The sequence below is a fragment of the Heptranchias perlo genome, chromosome 8 (assembly GCF_035084215.1).
Source record: "Heptranchias perlo isolate sHepPer1 chromosome 8, sHepPer1.hap1, whole genome shotgun sequence".
NCBI classification, from domain to species: domain Eukaryota; kingdom Metazoa; phylum Chordata; class Chondrichthyes; order Hexanchiformes; family Hexanchidae; genus Heptranchias; species Heptranchias perlo.
This window is the reverse complement of record NC_090332.1, coordinates 34,600,953-34,626,976: the sequence shown is the minus strand read 5'-3', so window position 1 is coordinate 34,626,976 and position 26,024 is coordinate 34,600,953. Positions and strand designations below refer to the sequence as shown.

The following is a 26,024-nucleotide window of genomic DNA, read 5'->3' as shown; positions in this document are numbered from 1 at the left end:
CGGGATAGGATACGGTGGCAAAATTTTGGATGAGTTGAAGTTTTTAAAAGTGTGGAGCATGAGAGGCCAGCCTAGCGAGCTTTGGAATAGTCAAGTCTGGAGGTGACGAAGTGACAAAGATATGGAATGAGTGTTTCAGCAGAAGATGGGTGGAGACAAGCAGCGGTGCAAGCAGGTGGTCTTTGTGATGGAGAGTATATGGGGTCGGAAGCTCAGCTCGGGGTCAAATAGGGTTATGCTCTGCATTCTCTTCATGCTGCTGCTACTTGTCTTCCTGATCCCTTCCTGCCTTTTGGAGCCTTTCTATTCCAGGGCCTCCATGAGGAGACCTCTTTGTATGGCAAAATTGTGCAGCACTTGACCAGCTAGTCAACCTATATTGCAGACAATCCCCAGACCAACCCAGGCACCTGAAGCATGCCATCACAATTTGTATAATGTGCTTTATGATGACTCTGGTGGCACAATGGATCTCATTATAGTGGTACTCAGCTGGCCTCCTGGGAAAGCATAGAGGTGACAACAGCTGTGGCTCAATGAGTAAATGTAATGAGCCATACAGTCCAGGGAGCTCCAGAGGAGGAAAGAAAAATCATCCCGCCCAACAAAAACTCAATCAAAACAACTTTAGTGATCCCTGCTGGAAAGAGTACATGCCTAGATAATGGATCAAGAAAGAATTGGGGGTCAATTGTGATGCCTCCCATGATAAAATAGCATGCCACATGCTGTGTGTATTCTCGTGCATGAACAATGACCACTTTGGTGAAGTGCTGCCTTTGGGAAAATTTGGGGTGGGTGGAATTTTAAGCAGTGTTTATTTTAAATGATGGAGGTAGAGTGGTATATAGGACAAATATATGTACTGTTCATGGCCCCTGTCCATCACTATCTTTGGAGTTTGGAAGTTGTGTGACCTTGGGGTGCAGTTTCTCAAGAGTTGGCTTTTACATCTGTCTTCCAGAGAGAAAATGCTGTACTACATTAATCTGTACACAAATTGTGATGTACAATTTGTGTTGTGTTTGTAATTGCTTGCTCATTTTGCTATAAATTAGTTGCATTGTCATTTTGTTTTTATTTTTGTAATCACACTGGAATATATCTGACTCCAATATGAATCCTTATAGGAGGAATGGAAATCCCCTCGTTTACATAGAATCTTTTTTGTATAAGGACAGACTGAAGTTACTTTCCTTCTGTTTCTTTCTCCTCCCCACCCCCACCCCATCTCAACATCGTTCTGTTCCTTGCTCTTCTTGATGTGACATGGCTAAGAATGCAAATTTGTCAGATGGGGAAAATCATGGATGTAAAACAACATTTTGTCACTCCTTAATGCTTCATGTTGGTGTCCCAGTTGGTTGCATGTGGAAGTTCTGGTAATATCCCTGAACAACTAATATGATCCACAAGTTTATTAACAAGAGCGCATTATTTGGGTGCAGTCTGGTGGATCTAGTAGCATGTGTGTTGGAATTGTGCCTACGACTAACTGAGATTCCCAGTTAGTAAGTTTTGCCAACTCTTGGCCAATCTGCTGAATGGAGAGTTGGGTGATGGAGTGTGATCCATCGAGGAGAGGGAGGAAAAGTCTGTCCTGCCCTTAGGAAGTTTACACCCTGTCCACCTGTGACAGAGTGGCTTCAGTGGTGACCATAAGCCTACAGCCATCTGTAGCATGTTGGTCCCTCAGGCAAAGGGAAAAAAATCATAGAGAGGCAAGGAAAGTTGATTGTTGAAGTGGATTAATCAAGGATAAAAATTAAACAGAACATGCTGCCTTTCACCAAATTATTAAGAAAACTGAAAAACCATTTTGTTTTTTTTGCAGGAGCATTCCCACCTCCCAAAGGTCAAACAACAGCGACATCCAGAGCTATGACCCTTGACCCATTGTGGCTCTTCCTAGTACAACTAATGGGATTTCTTTCTGGCTACATGTGGTATAACGTTCTGCAGTATTTGTATCACTGCCTGTGGCTCTAGGAATTTTAGGAACTAAAACATTGAATTCGGACTTGAACCCAAGTCAAGCACGTGTGTCAGTGTCCATGTGTGAATGTAAATGTTTCTTGAAGGATGATAAAAAAAAAGAGAAGGATGGATTGGTTGCCTGTCATTTTTCGTCAAGATTTTTAGACTCAAACTTAAAATATTAATCCAGATCATCAAGTCTACAACCTGGTGTTAAGAGTTCTCACAGGTTTACGTGGTCCTTAAGCACCCTCACTGTTTAATTATGCTGCATATCTACAGATGTCCTCCTTGAGAGAAAAAAACGCTGGAGAAAACTTCAAATTATTGCAGTAAAACCATACCATCACTTCCCATTGCTTCAAGAGGCAAAATTGCCAACAGACGAGACTGTCACGAGGAAGCCCTCAATACTTACCTTTTCCATGTTAAAATGATGCTGATGAGAAACTCGTCAGAGCTGCCACTGTTTAATATGTTATTGACAGTGAGAAGTGTTTGTTTCCCATAGCATTTATTCAATATACTTGGTTTTGTGATTCATTAAAAGGCTACTGGTCTAAAGCATCTAAAATTCTAGTGATCACAGGTCATTATTAATTGTGTGACTTTGACACTTAAATAGTTACAGGTTATATAGTTAGGAAAGCTGGAAAAAAAACAGGCTTCATTCTAGTTCTAGTATGTATGATACGTTAAATCTGAGTAAGGTTTAGTTGAAATGACCAAATACAGTGATGCAGCCAATCATGTAGTATCTTACAGTTAGTAAGAAGCTGCTAGTTGTAGTTAGTTCAGGACAATTACAGCACTAATGTTGCAGAATAACCAGGCTGTCAGATAGCACTGAAAGTATTTGTTATAAAAGACTTCACACAATGGACTAGAAACAGCAAAAAAAAGTTTACAAAATAGTTGAAAGTACAGGTCATCTGAGTAGGTTTTACTCTGCTCCTTTGTTCTAACTCAGTGATTCTGGCTGCATCTTTTATTAAAGACAATCTACTGTTTAGACGAATCGTGTAGATGTTACTGATGGATTGTGTGAATCGATGCAGATCATTTTTAATCTTGGTCCATAAATCTATTGAGTCTGAAGAAATTTTAGCAGGAACTTTTGTGGTTGTTCCAATTTGATGCTTGGAAGTCAAGACTTAATTTTCAAAAGATTCATCTCTTGAACTTCAGTATTTCATTTTCAATTAATGGACTGGTAGCCTAGATGTTAAGATGAACATTTCACTGCCTGATACTGGATTCTGCTACCCACTTAGAGATCAGTTTAATTGTTCTTTGGGCCATTAGGACGAGCAAAATGGCTCACCTTGGGAAAAGGAAAATGCATTACTATGTACTCTAGTGTTTGGGGACTGAAGGTAGACACACTGGTTTATTTATTACTTGGAGTATGATGTTTTGTGCGTCAAGTTAACATATTCCATGTTTAAAAAAAATTAAATTATCTGAGTTAAAGCGTTGACAAAATAATTTGAAATTAGTAATTTTTCCTCCCATTGGAAATGAAGGAAATGCATATGCAAAAGTCCTCTTTCCTGCCAGCGTGTTTTAGGAACCTGGGAACTGTCTGCTCATGTGTGTTGTTGAGAGCATATGTGGTGGTCTGTTGCACTATGTTCCATTCATATATCTACCCCTTTCCCTGCAGCAAGTGTGCCTCCAGTTGTTTAAGCTTGGTACTACATTGGCAGAAAGGTTGTGGAGCAGTTGATAGCTCTCTCCATTCTTTGCTGCAGAAATAAACACTATGGAGGTGACAACCATCAAAAAAAACAAATGCCCTATTTTGATCCGCCAGCAATTTGGTGACCAGTCAGCATGTGGATTGTACAGGAGTTTGGATTATGAGGCAAAATATTTGATATAGGAGTTGGGAACCCTGAATGGAAGCTATTCAAACAGCTTTACTTTGAAACCAGAAATTACAATAACTTAAAATATAACAAGATGGGAGGAAGGGAGAGTTAGCTAATTAAGCATGATATAAAAGTTAAAAACTGATTTGAGAAATTATAGAATCTATATACAGCAGATGGTGATCTGTTGACTTTCTTTTTGCAAAAATGCATAAAAATCTGTACATGGCAAAATGATGTGATCTCACTCTCCTCTCTCCGCGTCCTCCCTGCCCCCCATGACGAGACGACTCTTAACTTCCTGACCTTTAGTTCAAGCACTGACATACACCAGTTGGCTCTTGATTATATTTAAATATTTAAACACTGAAAGAAAAAGCAACATTGATATTGAATTACTGAATTGTCTGGTCTGAGTGTATTGGGCCCTTATAAAGGGTGACCTTCTCTTGTACTTCACGTTCAGTGTTAATTGTTGTTACTTCGACTAGACTGAAATCCTCATTTCTTTCAATTAGATAGCAGGATATCACAGTAAAGCTACAGCAGGAGACTACAGATATCAAAACAATGATAAAATAGTTGCTGAGGCTTGCTACATACCACAAGGCTGTACTGTATTTTTGCTTTTGTGATTTTGGGAATGTCAACACAGAAATGTTAAAATAGTAATTTCAAGGAGTCTAACTTGCTGAATAATTTTCTTTATACTTTGAGTCATTGTATATATGGTGTGAGGCTCCAACACATATTCAGCTTTTGTTTTTGAATTGCATTTAATATTACATAACTTGAGATTTTCTGCTTTAAAATGTCAGTATTTCTGCTTTAAGAAATAGAAAAATAGTTAATTGTTTTTTTTATATATCAGTGGTGTCTCAATTGTTGGCATATGTGGATTTTTTTTTTAGAAATAAATATAACTACCTTTTTGCCATTTTTAAGATTTACTATGGGTATCCTCAATGGAGTCGTGCTAGATATAATTTTAGACAGGACTGTTTCTCAGTAACAAGACTGGTGTAACACAAAACAACTATACAATTGTTATGGATAGAAGCAATGGCTATGGAGGGCAGAAACCAGCCTGACACCTCACCTAGATCACCCCCTGGACAATCTTCTCTTTTCCTTGATTTGTTGTGTACCAAGTCCCACATCACTTGCACATCAATCATCCAGCTCATTTCATCCTTCAAAGCTGCAATCATCCACTGCTGGCTAATGCAGATCCTATATCTACTGCTGTTCAATTTAAAACGAAAAGCACTGAAACAACAAAAATAAACTTGAGGTGTAAGTAAACATGAATTACTATAAGTGGATTACACATTTTTGCCCTTCCCACCCCCAAATTTATACAGTTATCTCCCCAGGGCTAATCATGGAACAAAAATAAACCAACAAAATCTAAATCACATTCTACAGTGTGGCCCCCCCTACTTGGGGTTTGAGCTCATCTTTCTGGTCATTCAACTGCAAGGGTTCCTGTCCTGAGTTGGTTTGCAAACTGCAGCAGCTGTCTTGGTCCCTATTCATACCTAGCTTCTGGGTGCCTTGCAGCGCGTAACTGCGATCCCTACTCTGTCCCTCCCCTCTTTTCATATACAAGGATGACTGTAACTTCCTCAATATGGACTGTATTACTTAAAGGTACTCAAAACACACTACTTGGAAGCATATACAACCAAATGTATATAATGGGTTAAAATGTAAAGTTATACAAACAAATCAAGCAGTAGTAATCATTTGGAAGCCTGACTGTACATGCAGTTAGAATTAAAATTATGCATATCTCCATCTACACAAATTTTAACCCGTAACGTCTAAATTTGACTTAATATCAGTCACTTAACAATCCATCATTTTTCTCATCCAGCTTGGGTTGAAATATAGAGGTGGGGTGTTACAGCTTAGAGATTGGAAAGGCAGAAACTCATTTAGCTGGGAGACGAGCCAGACCAATTAATATTTTCTTTCATGGAGGGACTGTATGAACTTAAGAGGAAATTGGTCTTGTATCTTATAATGGCGGGTTCTTCTAATGTGTTGTTTATAAAAGTGCTTTATCCAATTTTGACTTTATACAGTGACATTGATCTCCCACAGAACTGTGGCGAATCCCATTACTCCACATTTCTGCTCTGAGAGATAAAGATTTATTCCATTGGGGTTGGGAACGTGGTAGAGAAAAACAAAATATTGGATTTAACGGCCTCCCATTTACCTTGAGGAATATTTATCCCCCCCCCCCCCACTTTGTGGAATCCATGTTTCTGGATATAGTTATGTTTTTGCTGAAGTAATGCTGCAGGTTCACAGTATTTTTCTTGTAAGATATTTCATGTTATGGATGTTAATCTTTTTCATGTGAAGAAACTAAAAAATCTATGTAAAAGTCCCACATTAACGGATGAATTAAAGTAGCACTGCATATCCAGGCATGTAGCAATTTAACAGGAAGCATTCCAAACCACAGATGGGAATGCTTCTTAAGCTGGCTTTCTAAATCCAAATCTGTTTGTTTTCCCAGAATCTAATGGAGGAGTTTGCAAAAGAATTAATACTACAAATCTGAAACAAATGAATTTTAAATATTGCTGTTTATTTTCTATGAGCCCAACCTAAATATAGTTGACGGCTGTGTTTGCATTTTACTCCTGTCATTTTCTTTTTAAAACATGCTGTTTACAATGTTTTTAATCTTAACTACTACATAAATTCGACACAAGTCATCGACCAGGTTACTGTCGATGTCAACTGCAAAAACTCTTGATAATCTTTGTACCTAATTGTGTTCATTGTTTTACAACTATTGTATACTAAAATATGCACAGAAGGGATATTAATAAAATAATACATTAAAATGTACTGATATGAATACTAATTCACCATTTCTAAAGACGAGAACTTTTCTTTTCAAGCCTGCCATGTTGTTTATCGACACCAATGGGGAGTTAGTCTCATTGCTAAGTGTTCTAAGTTGCTGTGTACAATGATGTATGTGTGACAAAATGTTGGTCATTTCAATGCAGAGATTGTTATTTCTAATAGGCTTTGTATTATGTTACATGATCCTTGTTTTCCATTCATAAATACTAGGTTCACTTAAATATAACAGCTCAATTTGTATTTTTAAAAATTATTTTCTCTCTGGCTCTACCATTGGGGGGGGGGGGAACAATCGTAGATTGAATGAATGTAGCCATATCCATACTTGCTAGTTTGATCAAAATCAATGCATTTTTTCATCTCTGGACAAAACACAGTTGTAGTTCATTCTCCGATTATGTATTAACCTGTCTAAAGAGTTAATTGAGTCCCAACATTTATGTTATGGTTAAAGATACAGATGTAACTTCAGTAGACAGCAAATTAGGGGTGTGGTCTGGGAGACCATCTCAACTCACTTAGACCCATGATTATTAATACATGAACAAGATCACCTATTTTAAAAAAAAATAACTTTTCCTTCTATTACATAAGTTAATTTATGCAACTGAACAGTTACAGAGATACATGGCTCTTGAAGGATATTTTTGTGACTGTCCAATGTATCTTTTTTGAGTTTTGGTATATTTGGTTACTGCATGGAAGCTTTTGACTTTAAATTCCATAGTAGTGTACGAAATCATTCCCTCCCGCTAACTGCAGATGCTCACAGATATTGTTTTTCTGATTTAAGAATTATGTATCAATGAGGCAACAGCACTAAAATGTCTAGGTCATAAAATTCAGATAAACCAGCAAATGGGCCTGTGTTGCCTGGACTTTGAGGGTCGAATTGCAAGGGCTCGGGGCTGCATTGGCTCTGGGGCCAAAGGTTATTCATCCCAGATTCATGCCTACCATTGCTACCTTGGTTTGGAGGCGTCATTCGTTTAAGCAGTCTGAGCATCTTTTATGGGATAAGAACAGGAAATGTTGGAGAAGCTCAGCAAGTCAGGCAGCATCTGTGGAGAAAGAAAAAGATTAAAGTCTTTCAACACCTTCCACTTTTGATGAAAGGTCTTCGACCTGAAACGTTAACTTTGTTTCTTTCTCCACAGTTGGTGCCTCACTTGCTGAGCTTCTCCAGCATTTTCTGTTTCTGTTTCTATTTCAGATTTCCAGCATCTGCAGTATTTTGCTTTTTCTTACTTTTGAGAGTTGACTAACACCATTCTATATTTACTTGTATGATAGCTTATCTGGACATGTAACAATAGGATCCCCTTGTGATCTGGACCGGATAGTCATGTCTTTTGCACGTGTATTTATTTAATTTTCCAATCGCAGATTGAGTTACCACCACATGAGACAAGATCATTAAGCTGCTTTATTTCACAGTAAGGTGAATATACAGAGCAACCGTTAAGATCAGATTACTCAGTTCAGTCAGTAAAACATATCTTTACGTAATCATATAAAACTAATGAACACTACGCTACCCCACTTCAGTGAATTGTCTAAACTCCACTGCATCCTGTCTGATAGGCCAAGGCAGAACCTCCTCTCCCTGTAATCTTTACAGCTTTTTTGCAGCGCTTTGCCAGCCTCCCTCCTGCTTTCACAGCTCTGTATCTTTAAAAAGCCTGACTTCAGGCTCAGCTCCTAGTCAATAACCCCACCCCAAGTGGAATCCACCAACCTAATTTGGCAGTGACCCCTGCTGAGTTTAACGGAATAGCATTATTGCAGAAGCAATGAGTGAACAATCACTGGAATGTTAAACTATCTTTCACTGCCTCCAGGATACTGGGTCAGATGCCCTGTCTGAAACCTTTTCTCTACCTGCCCATACTGTCCTGTGAATTTAACCCACTGAGACCCAAGTTTAGCTTAATAGTAGAATTTTTAATATGTATTGCACTACAGTCCCCCTGTGGTGGCATAGTCTGAATTCCTGCAAATTGACACCCCTGTTCTAGAGCACAGTGCTGTGTATAGGAACAGTTTTTAAGTTTTCACTGAGAACAATAGCATTGCAATCCATTACTTTCAAATGTAAGGAATCTTACAACAGCAGGTTATGTGTGACACTCACCTGACGAAGGAGAAAGCCTCCGAAAGCTTGTGATTTTCAAATAAAACTATTGGCCTATAACCTGGTGTTGTCAGATTCCTTACATTTGTACACCCCAGTCCATCACCGGCATCTCCACATCATTACTTCTAAAGGCAGTGGTGAATTGAAGTGTGCTAATGTATTTATAAATGTACCTTCTGCTTTCTTCGCAGATGATGGATAGTACAGGAACCACAGCAGCATAGTACATCAAATCACTAGTAGGTCGTCCTTGGACTAGAACGTTTAGTATTTCTGGGTTTTGGCACAGGCTTATTGAACACAGTATTTTGACTGCATATCTCTGGTAATGGAAAGTGTTGATAAGCCAGTTTGTACCTCCATTGGCCCCCTGGATCAACCTCTGCTGGCTCATGGTCAATTTTCCATTTCTCCTCGCCCTGTGTTTCCACCGGACAACCTCCAGCAATGCGCCCACTGATACTCTGCCCCCTGAACAGCTCCTGGATTCATACTCTCTCCACAACTCCAAAGCTGGACATCGGTTCATCAATGCGCCAAGCTGACTATATCCTGTTCACAAATCAAATCCATCTCACTACAGGACCTCAGACTTTAACTGGACACTCTCATAGCGACTCCATCCTGTCCTCTATGACAAAGCCATGTCTTTCCTAATCTCTGCCATACCTATGTAATCCGAATTCCCTCTGTGTCCATTCGTGTGCGCATTTTGGCTGTTGCTCCGGATACAAACCCATTACTTCTAGCTCCCTTTTTTTTTCCCCTCGATTCCCCTAGGACTCTTGTCTCTTGTCTCCTGTCTCCTCTCCTTCCTGTCACCAGTCATGCCACCTTTCATTTCTTCCCTCTTGGATACTTCCTTCCCTCCACTGCCTACCCAAATCCATCATTACTCACTTCCTACTTTCCTACCCCTGTTCCAGGCTTGAATCCCTTTTGGATAAGTTCACAGTTACTCTCTGGGCATTCTCCAAATGGACCATCGAGCACTAGTCACTACCTCTTTACGAGCTGCAATGCCAACCGCACCATCCTCTTGCTGATATTCCTGCCCCGTGTGCCTACTGGGGGCTAATCTCGCCAACATCCTTCCTGTCCCGTTCACCCCACCCACCACTGCTCCTGGAACTCTGCCAGTGGACCAACAATCACTGCCTCTCTCCACCTTTCTCTCCAGAATGTCCCTTCACTCATGAACAAGGCCCTTGCCAGCCACATCATTATAGTGGACGATTGCATTTTAGCTTTACTGAAACTTGGCTTACAGTTGATGAACACCTTGCTCCTACAGAAGCATCCCCCTCTAAATATACCTTCCATCACCTGCTCTGCTCAAACTGCCATGGTGTGGCCATTATCACCAAACCATACCTTGGTCTCCTCCCTATTCCTCTGATACTGTCTCCTTTGAGCACTTCATCTTGTTCCAAACTTTTCTCCTCTAAAATCTTTACTGCCCCCTTGCCAGCCACATTGGGAGAAATGCAGAAAAAGATTCACCCTACTGTCCTCCCTGAGCATCGGCATTAAGCGACTTATGCTCGGTGATTTCAATCTCCATCTCAACTCACCTCTTTTCTGATTTCATTGTTCCCGTCTCGCCATATAAACTCTCCTACCCATATTCACAGCCACCCTCTCGACCTTGCCATTTCATATGGCCTCTCTACTATGGTCACGATCACAAACTATCTCCAAGGAAGTGGTTGGACATGATTTTCACCTTAATCACCTGTATGGTAATCTGGTTAAGTGGCCCACCCGCACTTTGTAGAACTTGCCCAATTCTTATCCCAAGCCCCAAGCTCAACGTTAAAGGTGCTATATAAATATAAATGCAACTTACTGTTGTTTGTACTTTACCAACAGCATACTTATAAAACAAACACTAAGTGCAATGTAAGTGGCCACCCTAGTCACCTGCAGCATGGAATCCTTCAAAGAAGGTATATAGGCTGCAATGAATAGGGAGGTTCAATGCATTTCACTGAAGAAACACTGTGTATTTTTAATATCTGTTTACGAGTTGTGACTGGTCACTTTAAATTTGTTTTACTGCAAGCTTGCGTGTCTGGTTGGGATATGTTACAAATTTCAGGTCTCTGCTAGGTAGTCTCAGTTTCAGCACCACTGGTCTCTCCATAATTGGACCCTGTGTCCTTTACGACAGGAGTTTACCGTTACTGCCCCAAGGGCGTGTGTTGGGGGTGTAACAATGAAACCCCTTGAGTGTACTGGATACTGTAATCTCACATGCCCTCACACATTTCTCCTATCTTTCAGAAGATGAACTGTTCGGCAACAGACTAGTGAGATGTGGCCAATTGTAAATGAACAAGCTGGTTTATTTTACATGTATATGAACAAATGGAATACAGTTTTCAGTGTAAGTTAATTTTTTATATTACTCCTTGCAATATCAAAAATAACTATGCATATTTAGTCCCTAATACAGGTCGAGCTTCACTTTTACAAGTCATTATTAACTGTAATAGCTGGCTCTAACCTTTTGGTGGGAGATCTCTCCTCCTGTGAATTCCTGCAGACTGAGTTGTGTTTTAGCTCAATAGAAAGCCAAAAATGTGACCTCTGAAGCCCCTAGCTCTCCCATGATGGGGATTGGCAAGTCAAACCCACTATTGCTCCTAGGAGGGGAGGTCCCCTGCTGGTGAGATGAGGTGAGGCCATTCCAACACATTGTAAATGTCACCACAATGCACTAATTAAATGTTTCAACCTGATATGGTATACAAGAAGCATGCTTCAGTTTCAGCTTCAGTTTCAGCTACTGCATGGCTTGTGTGTTTGTGGATTTAACCCTTTGTGAGCTGAATTTAATTTACTAGCAGCATCTTAATATAAATTTACCCACATTTCCTCCTAAGCTGAACAGTCAAAAGATCCTGAAATGTGACAGAATCAAATCACGTGCTTATTTGTGAATGGAAATTACATTGTGAGGATACCAGTTCCACAGATTTACATTTATATGCAGCATTGTCATTTTATTAAAAAAAAACTTTCAACTGCTTACAAAGAGGAAAATGTGCAGCTTTTGTGATAAGAAAAAAACATATTCTGCTGCACATTGGAAAAAGAAAATCTGAAATATTTGAAAGTTCCTTTCATCTGACGAAGGAGATAATCTCCGAAAGCTTGTGATTTTAAAATAAATTTGTTGGACTATAACCTGGTGTTGTAAGATTCCTTACATTTGTCCACCCCAGTCCATCACCGGCATCTCCACATCATAAAATAATCCAGGCAATGATGTCCTTTAGCAGGAACAGCCAAGTAAATGATGTTTATGCCAATACTAACCCTGTAAAATTGGCTTTTAGGAGCATCTCCAAAAGTTTGGGAAAATGGATCATCTGGTGTAAGCCAAGCTGCTTTTGCTCCTGATGGTGATCCATGCTGAACTTTAAGGATGGATAGCGTGATGGTGGGCAACCACTGTGATTCACTAATGGGCACCCGCTCCCTGGAAAATCAGGCACCTGGGAGGCACTCCGTAGGCTCCAACGCAGGCATCAAGCACAAAGGGGGATGGACGTCTGTGCACAAGATATGGATGTTCGTCCATTAAGTGCCAGCTTGACCCAGTGGGAGTACTCTCACCACTGAATCAGAAGGTTGTAGGTTCAAGTTGCACTCCAGGACATGAGCACATAATCTAAGCTGACACGAGTGCAGTACTGAGGGAGTGCCGGAGATGTCATCCTTCAGATGGGCATTAAACCAAGGCCCCATCTACCTGTACAGATGGATGTAAAAGATTCTCATGGAACTACTCAAAGAGACGGGGAGTTCTCCTGGGGTCCTGGTCAAGATGTATCCTTCAACCAACACCAAAAAAGATTAATGGTCATTATCTCATTGTTATTTGTGGGACCTTGCTGCACGTAAATTGGATGCTGCATTTTGCACACTAAATAAAAGTAACTACACTTCAAAAGTAATTAATTGGCTGTAAAATATTTTGGGATGTCTTGTAGGCACAAAAGATGCTATATAAATTCATTCTTTCATTAGACTCCCAAGCTCCAGGCTACTGAGGTAACCACCCTTTAATGCAGCTGAGTAGCATTCCAGCTGCTAATTCCAAATGGGCACTGCTGGGGAGACCACCATTTCAATTTTTAAAAAAACAAGAATGCCACTACAATAGGCACAAAATCCTCAGCTTCACTTGCCAATTACACTTTTTTCCAATCAGAAAAACTGCACCAAGCTTTATAATGGGTCAAACATGGTTTTGCTGTCCAAATGAAGAGAAGGGGATATGAGTCTTTAAGAATCTATTGTGTGAATGAAATACACATCAAAGCTTCATTCATTTAACTCTGTGAGTACTTGATTCAGAAAACAAGCCTTTACAAGTTCAAGTCACCCTTTTTTTCATTTGGGTAGCAAAGCCACATTTGGTACATTACAAAACTTGTTACTTGTTACCCCAGTCCATCACCGGCATCTCCACTTCTTGATTCAAGTGAAGGGAAAAGCTTCCCTGCAATGAACGAATGGTAAGCTGGTGCACAGTTTAGTTGAACACACCAATAATATTACATGACATTACAGATTAAGTATACATCTTCATACAAGTTAATGCCTTTGTATAATATATTGTGGAATCAGTTTGTGTTACAATTTATTTACTTATCTAGATGATTGAATTTGCCACATACATGTTTAATTTGGCCTTCAAAGAGGCCACCATACAGTATCTCATACTACACATTGAGCATCAAATACATTTTAATATTTGCAGTTCAGATCATTGGAGTCTAAAATGGGAAATTAGTTAATGGGACATAATATGCCCTTGTGACTTGGCATTTTGTTAACAAACAAGGAATGGAAGTGCATTTATTTCCTTACTCTATAATTTTTCAAATGATTGGACAGAATCAGTTACTGAATTTGGAGTAGGTGCTTGGGAGAGTTGAATTTGAGTAACATCTTGTCTTCCATACATTGAAGACATACCTCGAAATACATAAGGTGAGGCATATTTAATGCACAACTCCTATTAATTGAGTAAAATATCCTATAAAAGTACTTATTTTACTCTAAATGAATTAAACATTAAAATACATGGAGCAGATAGTCATTCCAAATATTGGAGGTGACAAGGATGCTTGGCATAGGCTTGTTCATGGTCACCCTATTTTTGAGCAGGGAGCTGATAGTCTTGCATCCCTTTCTTTAAATTCATATTCCAATTAAGCCAACACTTAGTGTCATCATAGACCTGGCCTTATCTATGCTCCAGGTCTAAATTCCATTCATGAAAGGACCCCAGCAAAACATTGCTTAAGGCATAGCTAAAGGAATTAGATCAAACTTTATATTTGGACTAATTAAATCTGGTTAAGAAGGAGTTGGAAATTATTAAGTGTTGGCAACTTTCTATTAGAGCAGGACAAGAGGCTCCCTATCCTCTCAACTTTTTTTATGCTGCTCTTTGGATTCAAACTTCCCTCACCTTTAAGGCATAGCTAATCTACAAAGACTGCCTTTTGCTTTTATCACCAACAAATAAAAATCAATACATTTGTATTATAATTTTTCACAATGTTCTTTAAAAGGCCTAGGAGAAAGCAAATAAAACAGCGTTACCCAGCTGAGCTCTGGTCATAGGTTGTGTCTTTTGGTACTGATCCACATAACACATTGTAAGTGTTTTTGATACTAGCATAGTTGTAGCAGCATGCCTCCATCAACATCTGCCAAAGGTGTAAACACTATGCAAAATGTGGTAGCCCATTTGTCATCTCTGACCCTCATGGTTATTTTATAAAACGCTTGTCATCTAAACATGGACTTGCCAAATTTGCTTTAAGTTCACAAAACTCATCCGAAAGCAATGGCTGCATCATAATTGCATTATTCAGAACAAGGTAAACAAGCACTCCAGCCACATGCAGCTGGATATCGCTTAACACTCATGGTGCCAAGGACGTGGCAATTCAGTTGATATTGGGGACTCACCTATAATGGGACACGGAGATAGTGCTGGCATTGACTGGCACAAAGGACCCTTTTACGATTCACAGTGCTTAGAGCTAATCAGCACCCACTAGCCCAGAGAGAACACAACACGAAAAGAATGTTGACATTGACACAATCACCTTTGACAGCCACATATGTATCCCTGATCTCTCTAGGGAGGTAACTACCAGTCTGTTAACACAGGCCTCCCTTTAGGCAGGAAATCTCACCTCAGCCTAGCATGTGAAGGATGCAGAGTGAATAGGACAGGAATATTATCTACTTGGGAGGGTCTGCATTCTTCAAATAGTACAAATTATATTCCCACCTACCCCATCCTCATAAGCCCTGCAGGGGTATGGTTTTGGGATGATAGTGTTTATATAGTTTAGCTTCATGTAAAACCAAACAACTACAATAAGAGAGATTCAGGGGCTTTATATAACATGGGAATACGAGCCCACATGCACCACCGATCAGCAGTGCCATGATATTTTGTGTGTGTACACACATGGTTTTTTTCAGAAAACCCATCAAGCTGGGCTATACTCCTTTGGAGTTTGGAGGATGTATATAGAATTATAGAACTTTACAGCACAAAAGGAGGCCATTCAGCCTATCACTCCTGTGCCAACTCTCTCAAAGAGCTATCCACTTAGTCCCATTTCCTTCTCCATACTCTTAATTCTTTCTTGTAACAATATTTATCCACTTCACTTTTAAAAGCTATTACAGATTCTGCTTCCACCACTGTTTCTGGTAGGGAATTCCGTGTCCAAAAAACTCTGGGTGGAACAAATTCTTCCAACCTCTCCCTTCTTTCTTTCGGTGATCTTAAATTTCTGCCATCTAGTAACTGACTCGTCCACCAGTGGAAATATTTTTCTGTTTATTTTATGAAACATCTTCATATTTTGAACCCCTCTACCAGATTAGCTATTAACCTTTACACTAGTCTCCCCTCATAATTAAAACCTCTTATCCCCGCTCTCATCTTAGTAAATCTCTTCTGTAACCTCTCCATGGCCTATACTAGGGCATTCAAAACTGGACATAATGGGGGTGATTTTAAACCCAAGAACAGGTGGGTTGGGGGCGGGTGGGAGTTGAAAATAGTTGTTTTCTTGGGTCGCAACAGCAACATTTTCGGACTTTGCATTCCCAGTGGGAAGTTTGTACTTTTACACACCGACGTTAAACCCGGAAATAAAGCCAGGTTGTGGTCACGACCCAAAAAAACAACTATTTTCAACTCCCACCCACCCCCAACCCACCCGTTCTTGGGGTTTAAAATCACCCCCAATATTTTAGCTGCAGCTTAACCAAAAATTTGTGTAGATTTAGCACCACCTTTTTCCTTTGTATCCCATGCCCCTATTTATAAAACTTGGGATCCCATATACTTTTTATTTCTGCACACAGCTTTGTCCATCCACTTTTACAGAATGAAACAGATCCTGTTGGTTAGATACTCTTTCATTTCCAAGCATTCTATGGAACCTCATTTACTAGTTAGTATAAGTTGGTATAGTCTAAGCTATTGAGTAGAATGGATTTCATATTGCAATTTTATTTTTCTTATACTACCTTTGTAATCTACAATCATCTTAAATTACACATTGAAATTAAATGTTTAATAATACATAGTACTTAATTACTACAGCTAACTGCACTTAAAACTGCACTTCTTTCCAAAGTCTCTTATCAGCCCTTTATGTCATCTCCCTCTCAGTCATTCTTTTTTGTACTTTAGATTTTCACATGTTTATCCGAATCCTTTGCCTCTAGATCATATCACTGTCTCCTACAGGGACTTGGCCTCAAATGTTTAAAAAAATTTGCACACTGTTTCTTTGCCCTCTTCTCTTATCACCACCTTAGCTCCTTACACTCATCTTGACCGTCAATTCCTTCTTCTATTGTCTGTTGTTATTCTTGCTGTCCTTTTCTTGTTCTTTATCTTCTCAGTTTTATTGACAGACAGTTCTTTTATCCTTCTCTGGCAATTCTGATCTTCTTACTGATCGATAATAGATATGGAGTCTGTAAGAGACCAGTATGAAAAAGGTTAATCAGGGCTTCAGCAGGAATTGTGTGGCTGGCTTTATTTTATATAAGTGCAAATTTTAACTTTTTTGTCATACATGATAATATGATCCTTAAGCCACAATATCTTAAAGTAACAAATCAGTGCCTAATTACAATTTTGTAGGTGTATGTAAGGAAATGATTTAAACAGATTGTTTTTGAGTGAGTGAAGTCTGTGGTTAGAAGGTGATAAGAGTGTTGATGTTGGAAAAACAAGTAGGGTATGCCTTTACAATGTAATATTGCACTACAGGATGAGATAGGCAGACTTGGAAGGTGACAGAATGAATAGTAACCAGAATTATGTTTAACAGATCCATATGGTTGAACAACAATTGACAGCAGGAAGAGTGTGCAGTGTGAGAGGGTAACTGGTGCTTATTGATATAAATTGCAAGGATATCAAGGTGTTAATTCAGCAAAAGGGAACCATTTCCTTAAATGTAACATCCTTTCTTCATGTAATAAAGTTTATGTAAAGCCTGGGAGACAAAGGGAAGTTGCTGCTGGAGCAGGATGCTGAGTCTCATGAATAGTGAAAAGAAAAGGTATAGAGAGAGGGTCTGCACCAAAACTGGCAGCTGGAGTCTCCTCCCCAGAAGAAAGACGTCAACTGGCCGTGCTCCCAGGATAAAGGTAACTATGGTATCCTGTAAGTTAATGTTGTCTTATAGTGGAATGTAGTGCAATGTCTTTTTACTGCTATGTTGCATTCTTTGCTAGTATACATGAAGTCTATCATAAAGGTTAAATTGATTTTTAAAATATGTATATATATAAAATTGTGTCTGATTGGACAGGAATCCAAATTATATTTAAGGACATGGTGCATGATTATCTAATACTATTGTTTCTTTTCTTGTAAATTGACTGACATTTTACTTGTTTTGCTGTCGTCTTTTTCCACTGGGTTTTCACTTTTCTTTCCCCATCAGTTTTTTGACTATCTCTATTTTCTAATTGCATACTTAGGAAGTTACTTCAGTTTCCCTCCAACTAACTGAGACTTCTCATCTGTTCCCTTCATCCTTCTAACTGCCCATATCTCCCTCTCTGAATGTTCTGAGCCCTTCAACACCGATCCTCTCAAGTCTGTAAGGATACAGTTAAACTGCCAATTTTACAACACCAAAAGTGACAGTATAAATCTGGAGTCAGTCCCTGGAGAGACCATCTCACACTGTTTAGGTCTGGCGCAGCCTGGACTACCATTCCAGTGCGGTGTCAAATTAAGTTTAAACTTAGCACTTTCTAAATTTAGAGTTTCAAATGTTTTGAGAAAGCAGACAATCCCAATTATGCTCTCAAAACATGTAAACACACATGCTTGAAGCTCTCTTATCGCTGGGACAATTTGATTCAAAGACAGAAAGCATAAATAAGCTACTTGCTAGTTGGAACGGATTCTCTACAGTATAAACATGTTCTTAACCTGTTCTGTTCTCCCACAGTATGTCTGCAATTTACGGGCATTTATATACCACTCAAAACCGTGGCTCCTAGTTGCCTTGACTGCCCCATCTCTGCATGCTGGCTTTTCCATCTTCCTGTCTCACAGTTTTGTTCACCACTGACACACTGGAGCCCACTCAAACTGTGCCACATCCCTGATGGTTTAAAAAGCTGTCTTACAGAATTTAGGCCTAAATAGCCTGCCCTCCAACTCCACCAGCGGCAGGGCACTTTATTAAAGGAGACACATTATATTGCCTCTTGTGGCAGTTTTGCTCTTAGATTTGCAAATTTACCACCAATGTTAACATCTGTCACTCCATTTGACCCACAGACAGGATACAGGGAGTTGGGATTAGCTGGATTAAGGGATAGAATCCACATAGCAATGCATTAAACCATATCTCTGTGATGAATGATAACAAATCCAGTTAAGTATTTTTCAAATGCACATTTTTATCTGCAACTTAGCTTACTTTCTTAATTTAAAACATGCCCTGTGTACTGCATCCTCAAATGACAATTTCTATGGTCATCTGTGCTCACATCCAGCAATAAATATGGTGGCGATTCTATCATGTCTATCTCTGTACAATTTGCTACTCGTAATTTGGAATCAGTCTCACTCATTTTGATTTAAAAAGTGTCACTTTGCTCATGTAACTCACTCAGATAATCTGTTTAAAAGGGATTACAATTCCTCTCTCTCTTTTTGATTATACAAGTCTCACCCCTACCATTTCTCCCATTGCTGACAGCTCTGGAGTCAGACATGGCAGGGCTAGAGATTTGGAATGTTTAACCCTAGTCCATGATAAAGAATTTAGCACATGAATAGAAGCAAACCAGGTTAAAATACATTATTTATAATTCAAATTGTTTATAGTGAAATTGTAATTGCAGACATTCTACTGCTAACAATTCAATTCTGGCACATAGCTTCGTTAAATATTTACATTTGCAGGGATTCCATTTAATAATACCAGTTAGAACCTTCATACTTATGTAATTAATCACATGAAATGAATGAAGAATTGCTATTGGCAATATTTTAATTTGGATTCCAGGAGACCGACATCCAGGATTAGCATTTATACTACTAAATCTGGCTCCCTTATCCCAATGGCAGAATTGTAGACCCATGATATTTGTGAATCTACAAATCCACCACCAGGATAAGGCAACTAGATTTGCTAGTGTAAACGCCAGGAGGCAGCTCCCGAATGTCCATCTCCTGGAATTAGAATGAAAAGAGCCGCAATATAAAAGCAACTAAAGAGGCTTTTTGTTGAAGACTGTTCTTTTTACATCAACAATACAGTCTGTGCTATGTCAGCTGATAGCTGTGGTGATACAATTGACTCAGTAACAGGGAAAGAAAAATCAGAAAGGACTCTCACTCCTGATTGTAATCAACTGACTCCTGCTGGAAAGTAAGTGCAAGAGTGAGTGTGTGCATGTGCGCGTGAGAGTGTGCGTATGAGTGCGTGCATTGCACGAGTGGGCGTGTATATGACAGGCGAGGAAAGAACTGAACTCAGCTGACGCTCACTGTTCAGCCTCATGCATGAAGAATGACAACTTGGATGACGTACTGGAAAGGGAAAAAATTCTGAGTTGGTGAATGAATATAGTGAATGATCTGAACAAAATGGCAGACAAATTATAAAAAATGGCAATTATATAAATTATATCATGGCTTCAACCTTCCTTACTGCAAATTATCATGTGGGAGGAAATCCTGCAAAGACTAATGCAGTGAAAGTAAACGTAGATAGCTCAGATAAACAGATTATTTACATCTCATTTACTTGTATCTCAATGGAGATAAATGCAATAAAAGGATGTGACATTAAGCAAGACACATTATATTGCATACTATTGTTCCAAAGTTTAAATAAATAACATTTAAATGACAGTACTCTGAAGTACAAGGGAAGACTGAGTTGGGAGACTTGTCCTTAGTCTTTTTCTGTCTCCACAACTTGCTCTTTGCACCCACCTTTTCAACGCCATTCTTTTCTCAGAGTTAGACAGGAGAAAGGTCAGTTAGGGAGAGAAAAAAATTAACAATGAATAATCCACACACATGAATGAGAGAAGCAGGGAATTCCGCTCGTGATGGCATGAACTGAAATATCCAGAGGGATTCAATATGAAATGCACCATAAAGAAATGAACAAAGGCTGACTTGAAGGTAGGAAAAGATTTTTGGAAATTTGAATCAGTAGAAATGATAGGTCAGTGGGCATAGAACATCTTGAGAAATTGTAACATTTCTGGAATTTCAAGGTCATCTGGGCCCAAAAAAAGAGTAGGGGTTAAATTGGATAAGGCCCGAACCCAGGCGCGGGCACCGCGGTGCGCGATTAGCCTGTGCCCGTTGGTTCTAATGTTAGATTTGTGCTGCCACCTCGTTTACCTGATTGAAGCTCAGCATGGAGGTCTAGCTGCAACGTTCTCTCCAGCATCGGCACTTCTCAGCAGCAGCGGGGCCCAAATCTCGCGTGAGCTGCTCGCACCTCATAAAGGCATCCTGCACCGCTCAAAGGCAGCCTGTACCATACATATCAGTGCAAAATATAAGTCTGCATGGAGTCTGAACGGAGATCAGATATTGCACATGTAAAACACAGATGCCGGTCCCGTCCCTATGTTTATAAACAGATGAGTTACGCTAAAACACTGAATAAAGGTTGCACACGACTAAATGCCACATCCTCCAATCTGCACGCCAGACCGCACCAATCTGAGTTTGTACCAGGTCTGTGAGAGAGCCCAAGCTAAGGTTCTCTGCCGATGCACTGGAGATCTTGGTGCAAGAGGTGGACCGAAGGAGGGGCATCCTATATCCGCAGGGGGGCAAGAGGCCCTTCAGACATATGCTCAAGAGGCAGTGGGAGGCAGTAGGGGACGAAGTCAGTGCCAGGCGCATAGCACCACGAACATGGATGCAGTGCAGGAAGAAGTTCAATGCTTTGACACAAGTGGTCAAGGTGAGTGAGGTCAAGTGACATCACCTACCAACTGCACCACTAGCCACATCCACTGCGCCACGCACTACAACCCCACCCCCCCGCCATCAGCCACCTACCAACAACCTCTTTCAATAAGTACTCAACCCTTCCAATCACATGCGTCCTTTCACCTTCACATTTTACCACTGTTTCAAGCCGCACACCCACAACTCACAGGTTACACACACTGGCAGCTATTCAACCATGACAGGCACATCACCTGTACATCCTGCAGGACAGTCACCAACACACTTGCAGAAGAAGGTGGCGCATAACAGGAAGCAGCAAGTGGCAGTGGCATCTAGTCCCTCGAGCCTGTTCTACCATTCAGTGAGATCATGGTTGATCTGTGACCTATCCCCAGCCCCCTTTGGTTAACCTTTGGTTAACAAAAATCCATCAATTGCAGACTTAAAATTAACGTGAGCTAGCACCAACTACTGTTTGTGAAAGAGCGTTCCAAACTTCTCCCACCCTTGACATGTAGAAGCATTTCTTAACTTCACTCCTGCAAGTCCTGCTCTAATTTTTAGGCTATGTTCCCAAGTCCTAGTATTCATGTATAGGAGACCTCCAAAAACAGGTACAAATGCATCAGCAGCCAGAAACAATAATCCAGCAACTAACCTGTAAATCCTGCATGGTTCTTTAAATAGTGCTGGTGGGAGGGTCCTCCAGGCCGTCTAAGCCGTGTTCAGATGGTCGTGGTTAAGATAATGCGTTGGCTGCAGTGTTAAGTGCCAAAATGTTGTCTATCCTTTTAAATCAGCATTGCACACTGATCTGATGCATATTCACTTTACTTTACATGCAGCCGGCATTAAGTTACCTGCGCCTGTGCGAACCCCTTTACCAAGATGGCGTCTGGCATGTCACGCTAGAAGCATGCATATGCATTCCTGACGCCATTTTGGAACTTCAGGCGGCCGCGTAGCACCTATACTACGGGCACTACATGGCCGAATTTCTAGCTCATCAGGTGTTATCGTTAGACAAGCAGAATACCACAATATTGCATTGGCAGTATATTCCGTATTATGATGATACTACCACAGAACTTTCAATTTAAAAACTAAAAATATTCCTACGTTATTTAAATAAAATTGTAGTAGCCACTCATGAACGTTGGCTAGGCCCACCATGTTGGTTCAAAGTTCAGAACACTGAAGTTGGGCATTGGCACTGCTTCAATGAACTGATGGAGCGAGAAGAGTGTCTCCACGTCACCGTGACAACTGTACAAACAATTTACCAATAAGATTTAACGACAGAGATTATCAGTACATATTCATTAGAGCCCACTGTATGTTTGCAAGAAATATGAGAAAATCATCGCAATTTTTGTCACAGTTTTCTACTATGCCAGTGATACAATGTTGGGTGTATCTGCACCTTAAGTTACGAACAACCTTTCACTGCACTTTCAGTATAAGTACATGTTATAGGCCTATAATCAGGGTATTTTTGAGTTGTTAGCTTCTATTAGTTTTCTAGGTTGGAATATATAGGTCTGATTAGAGTGTGGTAGATCCTAAGGGGGTGCCTGCTGCTGAATGCGTGTCTTTGTATCTCTCTGCAGGTGGTACTGCTAGATACTTCTCAACTTCCAACCTTCTGAATTGTTTCAAACATTTTTCCAGCAACCGACTGCTCAAAATCATTACTAGATTTTTATTAAACATTTCTGTTCAATCCATTCAGTATTCTGGTTATTACTAATCACAGTTAGAGGCACAATACAGTAGAACTTACGTAAATCCTTTTGTGTAACATACAAGGATTGACCCTAAGAAGACTCTACTCTAATACATAGATGGATGCCAAGTGATAGCTCAGTATGGGCCCTTTCAGACTACAGCTATAGCAGATGGTTAGGGATGGATTGCTGAGATTTGTGTTATCTCTCATTTTCAAGCTTGTACATGCTTGTGGTTATAGATAATGAGAGTTGGCTCCTACAATCAGCTCTGGAACACAAGCTTTTATAGGGATGTCATTTGAGGAGTAAAATGGTTGCACACTTCCGTTTGAGGCAAGGAGTTGGTAAACTACATATACTTATCTGTTTGACAATACAGGTACTTGTAATCTGCACTCATTTCCATAGATCAAAGCAGTGGAGGAGCTTTGCGTACTGATGAGTCATTAGTAATCTAACCATTGATTCAATACATAGTAAACTGTGTATAGGAAAGTGCAGAAAATATTAAGGACAAGGAGTTTAAAGCAGGATTCACTTTATATTTTATAATGTCATCTGAACCCCAAAATCACAGTAGTGCCGCATAGCTCCTTCATTCCATACCCTCTGTAGTAGACACCAAACACCCATTGTGCTACAAGTATACTGTCTAGCTTTAAGTGAATTTGCCCAAGTTGTTGATATTTTTGAAATCAACTGAGCGGGAGTTATTTTGTACATAAGCTGAAAAGATCAGTAAAGAAAACGGTTTTCTAAACATTTACAGACTGCAAAAGCAGCAGCTTCACTTGGTTCTCTTTCACTGCAGAATCAAATCCTTGCAGGTTAGAGACAGAGAGAGGTCTCAATGTGAAGTCTAGCCCCAAGCAAGAAATAATGTAAGCACATGAATATGGTCACATCATATCACTGAGATGGACAATTAATTCATAATGGAGTCTATATAGTAATCCTGGGTCCACATTTGTATGCCAAGTCAGAGAAACATGATTCCCTGGAGCGATGCCCTCATTCTGTCAAGAGTGTGAACCACTCAGCAGACTCATACCAATCTTCCCGACATTCATTCCCTTCCTTGCAAGTCAAGCAGTAAAAGAGGCTATGTGATTGACAGCATAAATATCCAAATGTGTGCACTGCCCAGACAACAGCAACATGTTTAATTCCAATCCTTAAAATAAAAGGATAGGCTGCCAGTAAGGAAATCCGTCGCAAAGATTCTATTGTGGAGGTAGTGAAGGATCAGAGTGTTGCTAGCACACACTCTCCCTCATCCCTGGGCTCTCATTCACATGAGATCAAAACTTTGTCAGCTAAAGACCCTGGCCTCTACCCCAAAGAGACTAAACCCTGCAAGTGATATCTCAGGAAATGCACCAGTACTCCTGGTAAGTGAACTCAATTTTGGCACAGACAGATTACCATATTTATGTATAAACAGAAATACTGGAAACACTGAGCAGATCAGACAGCATTCTGTGGAGAGAACAGGCAAGTTGACTTTTTAGGTGTGGTCATCACCCGAACTGGTTTGATCACTAATGTAAAGCTTCTCTTGTATGTTGCAACATACAACAATTAAAAAAAATACTGGAGTCTTCCATAAAGTCAGCTCATTTACTGTATCAAACAGCCCAGTCAATGTCATTAATCAACATTGGTTGATGATTGTGGTCCTGGAGCTTAAAAAATTATAAATATTTAAAGAACAGGTTCATTTTTTAAAGAGGAGTTCAAGGTGATGGCTTGCATTATGCTATTGTCTTGGTACCTCGAGGTATCCTACTTGGTAGGCAAGTCTCCGTATTCTTTGTATGAAAATTTTAGTTGACAATTAAAGCTGCAATACCCAAAGCTGATGTTTCCAAAACTTAAGTAGAGGACACATTTTCTCAATAAGGAAGGAAAGTGGCTTAACTGCTCTTGCATACCCCACTTAAATTATGAAACCAATTCCACTGAAATTAGTTCCACAAAGCACAAAGGATAATGGTGCTCCAAATTCATCCTAGTATCATGGTGGAGACCATTCAGGGAACAGGAGCAACTGCACATGTGCAAGATCATGCATGTGAGCTGAAAAGTTGAATTAGTAACTTTTAAGTTTCTGGCCATGGATCTTCCCTAATGTCTAAGAGAAAGGTCCATAAGGTCAGCAATACATTGCTGGCTTTGGTGTCTAGATCAGAATAGCACTATTTTGCCTCCAAGGGCCCCTTGAAATCCCACCTGGTTCCAGCACTGCCTCTGAAGATGGGGTTGTAACATTAATGGGGCATTAGACACCCACGAGCAGTTAGTTACACACCAATCCAGCCTGACAACTGACATGCTGCCTTTTTCTTCGTTGGTGAATAGTGTATCACTAAATGAGCAGAGAAATAACTTACAAAATGAAGGTGAAGAACTGTTAAAATATATTACATACCAAATGTTGCAATTGAAATATGATCCATTTTGCAGATTTTTAGTTTTGATCAGATTGGAAAATTAAAGGGATACAGACATTGTTGACAAGTTTCATTAATGTAGTTGTGTGCTGAACTTTTAAACTTATTTTTAAACAAGTGTGTTTGAGATTTCTAATTAATTATTTAAATATGTAAATTTTGCTCCCAGTATTCATTTGTTCCAACTCTTGAAATGTGAAGCACCAACAGCTGACATAAGAACAGGAGTAGGCCATTCAGACCCTCGAGCCTGTCCTGCCATTCAATCAGATCATGGCTGATCTGGACCTCAACTCCATTTACTCACTGTTGCTCCATTTTCCTTTTAAAGACCTCAAGTAGATTACGCTTCAAGAGGTGACATTCAGGCCAAAGTGTGAGACAAATAATTTTTTTCTTTAATCCTCCTTAAATTTCCCCTTGATTTTTTTCCCATAC

The 26,024-nt window shown here is 39.8% G+C and overlaps 1 protein-coding gene and 1 long non-coding RNA gene across 6 annotated transcripts in view; both read left to right on the top strand.

Moving 5' to 3' along the window:
* The window catches only part of lpgat1 (lysophosphatidylglycerol acyltransferase 1), an 81,808-nt gene extending 75,086 nt beyond the window's left edge, over nucleotides 1-6,722 (top strand). For all 5 annotated transcript variants that reach the window (XM_067988953.1, XM_067988952.1, XM_067988949.1 and 2 more), the window contains one exon: nucleotides 1,835-6,722. In XM_067988953.1, coding sequence (XP_067845054.1) covers nucleotides 1,835-1,989 — 155 coding nt within the window. In that variant the 3' untranslated portion in view covers nucleotides 1,990-6,722. The remainder of the gene's footprint in view (nucleotides 1-1,834) is intronic.
* A 2,346-nt stretch (nucleotides 6,723-9,068) lies between these two features.
* Nucleotides 9,069-23,082, top strand: LOC137324188 (uncharacterized). Its single transcript, XR_010963543.1, has 4 exons — nucleotides 9,069-9,119; nucleotides 11,167-11,269; nucleotides 17,436-17,601; nucleotides 23,014-23,082. It is a non-coding gene; the product is annotated as an uncharacterized lncRNA (long non-coding RNA).
* Nucleotides 23,083-26,024: the final 2,942 nt, after the last annotated feature.